This window comes from Notolepis coatsorum (assembly GCF_963971535.1).
Source record: "Notolepis coatsorum genome assembly, chromosome: 3".
NCBI lineage: Eukaryota > Metazoa > Chordata > Actinopteri > Aulopiformes > Paralepididae > Notolepis > Notolepis coatsorum.
Window position 1 is genome coordinate 62,658,623 of NC_140167.1, and position 8,237 is coordinate 62,666,859.

Sequence of the window (8,237 nt, forward strand, 5' to 3'; positions counted from 1 at the left end):
TGACTTCCTGTTCGCTACTGATTGGCTAAGGCCGTCCTAACCAATCCAAACCGGCTACGCATTGTACACATGGCAGTTTTGAAGAGCTTACATTTGGTTCTCAACTTCCTTATACGGTCAAACTGACATTTGACCTCCAGTAACAGCTGCCCCAGTCAGCACAAATTAGATCTTTTCAGCATTTTATGGTAAACCACCCTAAATAGACTTTACATTCAACTCTATTATCTGTTATTAATACTAAGTTTTGATATCTTATAAACCAGAAACACTTCAAAGTATAGTCTGTCCTCAGTGATGTACCTGAGCGCGTTCGTATTTTGGGCGAACGTGAACTGAACGTACTGTATATCCGCTAAATGAACGTAATTGAGAACGCGTTCATTCTCAGCGCTGTGTAACGGAGTTCAAAAGTGTGTTCATTCTCAGCACTCTATTATAACGGCGTTCAAAGATGTGCCAGATTTCATATGCATTTCAGCCGAAAACCCAGTTAAAACACACTGTAAACAGGCTTCAAAATTATGCGTAAAACCACCCGATCTGGCAACGCGCCTGTCACCCCTGGCTACGTCATCAGACTCCTCACAACAACAGTGGACCAGCGGAATCTGCGAGCAGAGCTGCAGCAGCACTCGCTCAGAGTCAGACTCTACCTCTAGACGTCGGCGTATGAGCATTTAAAAGAGTTTAACGTTAAAGTCAGTACTGACTCAGACGGAAACAATCTAACGTTTGTCTGTAAACTTTGTCCACCCGGGGGCGGCTACGTGGCGTAGTGGGCAAGGCGCTCGCCACGAAATCTGGAGACGCTGGGCTCGCCTGTTCGAGCCCCGCTCTCCACATTTGCTTTCAGTTTAGCTGGTCGTCCGTACTAATACACATTGGCCGTATTAGGGGGTGAGAAACTGATGGGTGGGGATCGGGCGTTGTGGACAGCGACTCCTACAGGTCCGTTGGTGCGCCTGTGCAGTAGAATCAGGAAGTGCCGGGGGCAGCGTGAGCCTCCCACGCGTTACTCCTCGCCACTGAGAGATCGAGCTGCGCAGGTGAAAAGATGCGACTGCCATAGACGCCTGCGCAATAGAGCACGCGAAGCAGCTGCTCTACGACTATTGAACATGGGGGGGCAAACGTCTGATTTTGCTCCCCCACTTTTTGATCATATGAAAAATATGATATACCCCCCCCTCCCATATATAAATCTAACCATAACTACGTAATTTCAATCAAATTAATAATACGCAATGACACTTAATAGCAGGTTTTTAAGTTTCCAAAGATTGCGACCCCCCCCCCCTGCTCCCCCATATGGTTTGATCCAGTGCCTCTCCAAGTCCAACCCCCAGCAGAGCAGACAGTGGCGCACAGCGCTGGCTTTGCAGGTAGGCTGAGTGTAAATATCAAAGGCCACAGAAGTGTCATTTGGTGGCAGGCAGGATTTTCCAGTAAGTTGTTTATGATTGTTAAGATTATTTATGTTAGACATGTCGTTTACTATTGAGTGGTAGAGGTTCTACCACGCAATACAATAAAAGTGTTTCACATCCCGAAATGCCATCTGGTCATACCAATAATAATAATAATAATAACAAAGTTTCCCTCTGGTTGGCATTAGTTTTAGTGCTAGCCGCTAGCTAACGTTGTCATTATATCTAGATATGTGGTGTCGTCAGCTGGATAACATTGACTTCGTTTGCAAATTTTAACGTTCGCGAGCAGGGCCTGCCTCTTATATAAGCCTCTCTAATAAAGGCCTGGGCCCTCATTCATCAATGTGTGCGTAGAACATGTTCTATTTCCACACGTAAGCACGGAATGTAGAACCAGTGTACGCACAGGGAAGTCGGGATTCATCACACGTGCGTACGCAGGCTCTATGCTCCTCCGTGTTGATGAATACCACTTTGTTCTACCGTCAATGCTCGTGCATGATTATCCATATAATGGTCATGAAAGTGAGGAAACACCCCCCATGGGATGTGAAATAATGGACTGACCCGAGCGGAACCCTGAGAAACTCCACGGAGATTGTTCACTGCTGTCGAACCAAGAAGACACTATCGCGTATTATGGGATAAATAAAAGGCGGACTTGTAAACGGTGATGTCAGATATCAACGGCTCCCTAAGACCATTGCTGCAATTCTGCCTGGACAGCTCAAAATACTAATAAAGACCGTTCGTTGACCACTGTTTGGCGTTGGTTGTGTGTCATTATAACCGTGCTGTAATATGAATGCCTTTATTAGTTGTGTTCGATTGGCTATATGATTTTTAGAGGCATCTATTTTGTTGTCGGCTAATAAAGACCGCGCTGGAATATGACTGCCTTTTCCCGTGTTGTTTGATTAATACCCAGGGATTAAAGTTCTCCTCAATTTTATTCCAAATCGCGATGGATCTCCCGTAAATTTTCTACCTGCTGCATATGATTTCTAGAGGCATACTACAATCTATTTTGATGTCAGTATTGGGTAGCCTATATAAACAATAATACGAGAGCATATACAAGAACAATGAATCTCACTGCATGTATGATGTAGCCTGCCTTTCAATACATGAACTTGAATCCCATCATATACATAGTCTGTCCACTATCTGGTGTCATTGCAATGCGTTTTCTATTCTTTCTTATACAGTAAAAAGGGGGAAGAACACTATATTCATATGACTTGTATTCTGCTTACAGCTTCGAAATTCCACTTGTTTCGTTTAACGTAAAGCCTTTTAAATATAATCAAAACGTTCCCGTGTTTCGGCGGTCTGTGCGCAAAATAATAACGAGTTGAGCTTTATGATTTATGATGAATTGAAAATGGGGGACCCTGATGTAAACAAGACGAAAGTCTTTCTCTGGTCTGCATCCCCTTAACAATTGTATGTACTGAGCTGTACTGTACTGTACCCATTCTGCAATCTGTTAATAAACGTTTCAATCAATCAATCAATCAATCAAGCTACGCGGAGCGCAGTCAGTCAGTAGCCTACACCCCGTATATTCCGATAACGCTATATAAACCATGCTGCATTCATTCTGAGAGAAAGATCTATTATTCCAAATGCTATTTATAGGGTTTTGACCATAATTACACTACTGTTGCTATTTTACAATGAACTATAATGAATTACGGTTCATACAGAACATCCAGTGTTATTATGCACAGAAGCTCATTTCCTTGTTGTAATAATATATTCTACCACTGGGCGCCAGGTACGCATGGTCCGAGCTGTGCGTAAATATAAGCACGAAGTCAAGTTCAAGTTGAAATTGATGAATCCCACTCTTTGCTTAGAAATGATCGTACGCACAGGGTAAGCACAAATCTGTGCGTAGAACACGTTGATGAATGAGGGCCCTGGTGCTCTTTGCAGCTGAGGTAAATAGAAGACCCGTCCTATATTTGAGGATTTACGGTAAATCAAGATGTTCAATTATCTTAAGGTACAATACCTGAAATGAAAATGTGTGTGTGTGTCCAGCCAACCAGGTAACATGGCAGAAAAAAGAAAGAATACAGACATCGGAGCATTTTTCAGTACACCAAAATGCAAAGTAAGAACCCTAGTAGCCTAATAGCTCAAAGACTTAAAGGGCGAGCTCCACAAATAATGGATTGCACGGTGTTAATTGCACCTTTACTTACAATTCATTATGAATTGTAAATGGGGGACCCTGATGTAAACAAAACAAAAGTCTTTCTCTGGTCTGCAATCCCTTAACAATTGTGTGTATTGAGCCGTACTATATTGTACCCATTCTGCAATATGTTAATAACATTTTTAATCAATCAAACATACAATCGTTAAGGGGATGCAGACCAGAGAAAGACTTTCGTCTTGTTTACATCAGGGTCCCCCATTTTCAATTCATCATAACATATGACATACATGACATACAGATAGACAGTACTGCTACATCTATACATTTATGACATACCAGATTTGCAAATACAGTACTGTTTATGATACAAAAAGAGTCCAGAAAAGAGAGTATATACATTTGACGTAGAAACTACATTGGAGGAGGTTGGGTAGGTGGGGTGGGGGTGGGGGGCGACTGTACATTGGAGGTGGTTGGGGGGTAGGAGGGGTGACACCCTTTACAATTCAAACTATTTGATAAACTTCTACTTTCAGCCCGGAAATGCATTCTGATAAACTGGATTAAGGATAAGCCTTCATTTTTACAAATGTGGTATAGAGAGATCTTCGGTGTGCTACCCCATGAAAGACACTGTGCAATGCATAGAGGCAACGACGCTTCCTTTCAGGAGGTGTGGGCCCCACTATTAGACTATTTTCCTGCTGAAATTTCTCGGATCCTTCTAAAGGCCCAGTGCCCCATTGTATGGACAGACCTAGGATAGGAAAAAATAAATATATGTATGTCTACATGTGAATGGGCTCGAGGCAAGTGCAATACTGTACAGTGCCTGTCTTGGTTTGCTTTCCTTTTTGCTTGTTTTTCTTTTTCTTTTGTTTTTGCTTGCTTATGGTGTGGATGATGGCATAGAGATGAACTGGAGGCCCCCCCCCCCCCCTTGTCCCAATGTGTGTTTTTGTAATGTAAGTAACTGTACGTGAAAAATCTATAAAAAAAAGAAAATATTCAAAAAATAACTAAATTAGTTCATTTTTGAAACCATGAACTTTAGTTAAAAAATTGTGAACTGTGAACTGAACTAGTTCATGTAGAAAGTGAATTTTCCCAACACGGTCTGTCCTCAATGTCCTCTCTCCCATAGCTTGTAATTTAAGAGATCAGTCTAGTTTCAATGAATCTATAATATTAAGTTCTTATTCTAAGCAGTCATTCATTATTGCTACTTGATCCAGTTATATATATATATATATTATATATATTAGTGGTGGGACTCTATTAAAAATTGTAATCGAATTAATTCAAGACTTTATAGTTAATTAATAGAAATGATTATATTCAACAATATTATATATACAATATTTGATGCGAAAAGGTTCTTTATTGAGACAGTATGAAGGCTGACACAGGTGAGGGAGACTGTTACAACCAAGCCTATGTGACTTGCCCTAAGGCCTCAATTGTCACAGGAATATGGCTCGTTTACCCCGGTAGGCCTTGGTTGTAGCGTAGTGGAAAACAGGAATCGGACACGTTTTACCAAAAATAACAATATTTATTTGACTAGATGACAGAAATAATGGAGAGCTGGGTGCTCCAGCTTCCATGGTTCAGGATATAAATAAAAATAGCACATGGACAGAAATATAACAAAGAGCAAAATGGTGAGAGCTAGGGGTGGAACGGTTCACAAAATCAACGGTTCACGGTTTTAAGTTTACGGTTTTCGGTTCGGTTCAATATACGTTGTTTTTTATTTAAAAAAAATTTAACACTCCAAAAATATCATACATCAACATAAGATATATAGCCTAAAAATAATCCAACTTTTCAATTATTCTCAAGGACGTAGTCATGCAAAAACAGAAAGAATGAGGCCATTTGACATCAGGCACATTATTTTGACAGTGACTGGAGAGATTTTGGTACAGCAAGAGGGGAGGCATTGCTGATTTAAACATGCTTCTCATTTATTTGGTAAAAAAAAAGTTTACCTTTAATAATGTTTGGCAAACAAAGATCGAACTGACTGAAAAATATAGGCAACATTTGTCAAAGTATTAACTTAGTGCAAACAAAAAATTATTAAACCTTTCCATTTTTGTGGCCACATTATAGACAAAGGCCAACATAAAGTATGCATAATGCTCAACAAGCACTAGACTTTCTTATCAAAAAGTAAAAGTCACAGAAAATATGATTAGGGTTTTAAATAAGGACGTTTATTACATGGCGTTTTCACATTCGTCGAAATGCTTGCTTGTGATTGGTCAATAGCTGTCATAATCACAGCACGGGCCTACTTCACTCCCCCTCCTTTTCCCCTCACGTCCTCCACACGCTCCTCTTCATCCCCCTCTCCATCCACTGCGCACTCCTCCTCATCCTCTCTTTCTCCAGTCACCCCTTCCTTCACCCTCATACGCCCAGCTGTATTCCATCCCCCTAATTCACACGCGGTCAAGCACCCCACTCTCCACCGCTTGCTCGCTCACTGCCGCCGCGGCAGCCACAGGACAGAACATAACCCTGTTCTATTTCCCCCCAATTCCTGTGTTGCTCAATTGACATTAAACACCCTTGAAACCGCTCCTATCTCTTCTCGTGTATTCAGCAATTGGGCTGTGCTCCAGACCCCAGTTCTCACAATAGCGCTCGTCAGAGGTCCGTTATTACTCGATAACGGACCTCTGCCGAACAATAATGACCGCTGTGCGCAGCTGTTCGCAATCAAGGCCACTGACACACTGCATCAGTGCAGCCAATCAGACACACCTGCTGGCTGCACTGACAGCGGAGTGTGTGTGACGATGACAGCGGAGCCAGAACAGAACTGCGTCTGCATTTGATCTCGTCTTGTCGATGTAAAATTAATTAGGTATATTGTTAGTAAGTTAGCCATGTAATAAGCGGGATAATGTATAGCTATACTCGATCATTGTCGCAAAATAATTGACCTTCACTGACGTTTAAAGCACCTCGGCGCAGCGCCTCGGTATTTTAAACTCTGTGTCTGTCAATTATTTTGCGACAATGACCTCGTAGCTATACATTATCCCTTACTTATGGGGTTTCTTGTATTAATAATAATTTGCACTAATGAATGTTGTAACTGTTGTTATCTTAAAAAAAAAAAGGAGATGTTACAAGGGCATGGGGAATATAAACCCCCCCACAGTGGTGTGTGGAGTTGGTACGTCCCAGCAGGGACCAGGATGTTATGTGTTGCAGACGCAGTTGACACACGCTCTAGTCTCCTGGCTCGTTATTGAACACAAACAGTTATCTTTGAACCTCTGTTGTCAAGCCCCCCTTCCCCACTAATCGAACTGGTGTGGTGGAGTCACTTCTCTGTGAGCGTTTCCACGGTTAGCGGTTTCCCATGTTAAATACAACAGAAAGAAAACTGTGTCAATCACAAACCACCAATTAGTGACACCACACTTAAACCTCTAACATAGACATTCTGTCTGTGATCCACATATAATCTCTTCCCTAACATTGCTCCCACTCTGTGTTCTATCAGATCCTCCTGATGGCCTTCCTGAAGATCCTGGATGATGGCAGTCACATGATCATGATGGAATGCCCCGAGGCAGTCAACACACTTCTCCATGAGTTCTTCATCTGGGAGCCAGAGACGCCGTCCAGGAAAGACCAGACCCGACCGGACAACACCAAGGCTACTGCTGAGGCCACCAAGGACCGACCTTCATCCGCCAAATCCAAACCTGACAACACCAAGGCTACGACCGAGGCCACCAAGGACCGACCTTCGTCCGCCAATCCCAGACTCAACAATAACAAGGCTACGACCGAGGCCACCAAGGACCGACCTTCGACCCCCAAACCCAGACCCGACAACAACACCAAGGCTACGGCCGAGACCACCAAGAACCAACCTTTGACAGCTAAACCAGCCCCATCAAAGGGCAACTCATAGGGGACTAGAGACAGCAAAGCCAGAAAGTAGCACAAGATGGACTTATACGGTACTGCCCATTGACCTGGATCAAAGCTGAGGCTCCCAGTGATTGTTACTGTGTACCCTGGCTGCGGATGGTCGTATGTGTCCTCTCCACAGCTCATAGCTGACTTGAACTGGTTTGACGTGGTGTGTAGTTTGCGCCAGATTAGCAAGTTGTTTTTCTGAGCTGATTTCTGAGCTGGTTCCTGAACCGGTTTCTTAACTGGTGTCCAGCTGAAGATGGTGGGGAACTGCGTCTGACGGTGGCTTCAGTCTGATGTTAGCGTCCTAACCTCTTCTCTGTTGTAGGGGAACTGAGAGAAAGCATTGACAATATGGGGGATGCTGGAGGTCCATTCTGCAGGTCTAGGTTACCGTACTTGTCCTCACCAACCTGTCCGTGGCTGTGCCTCAAGGTAGTGTTTGACTACGAGGATATGAGGGGTGAGAGATGGACAGACACAGTGTTGGTCATTACAAGCATTACAAGGTTCAGAGATGAAGAATATCACTGTATCTCTCTCTCTGGCTGTGGGACCGTCTACCTGTGATGTTTCAAAGGTAAAATGAGAGCAAAGTGAGGATCTGCTCCCAAACACTTGGGATTTGAATGTTAATGTTTATTCTCTGGACCAATAAGGAAAGAACTCAGTGAACAGATGAAGTC

General features: G+C 43.0%; 1 protein-coding gene across 1 annotated transcript in view; it reads left to right on the plus strand.

Moving 5' to 3' along the window:
- The window catches only part of abhd8b (abhydrolase domain containing 8b), a gene marked incomplete at both ends in the record, with an annotated part of 30,974 nt that extends 23,428 nt beyond the window's left edge, over positions 1 to 7,546 (plus strand). The window contains one exon of the mRNA XM_084311225.1: positions 7,130 to 7,546. Within this exon, the coding sequence (XP_084167351.1) occupies positions 7,130 to 7,546 (417 nt within the window). The remainder of the gene's footprint in view (positions 1 to 7,129) is intronic.
- Positions 7,547 to 8,237: the final 691 nt, after the last annotated feature.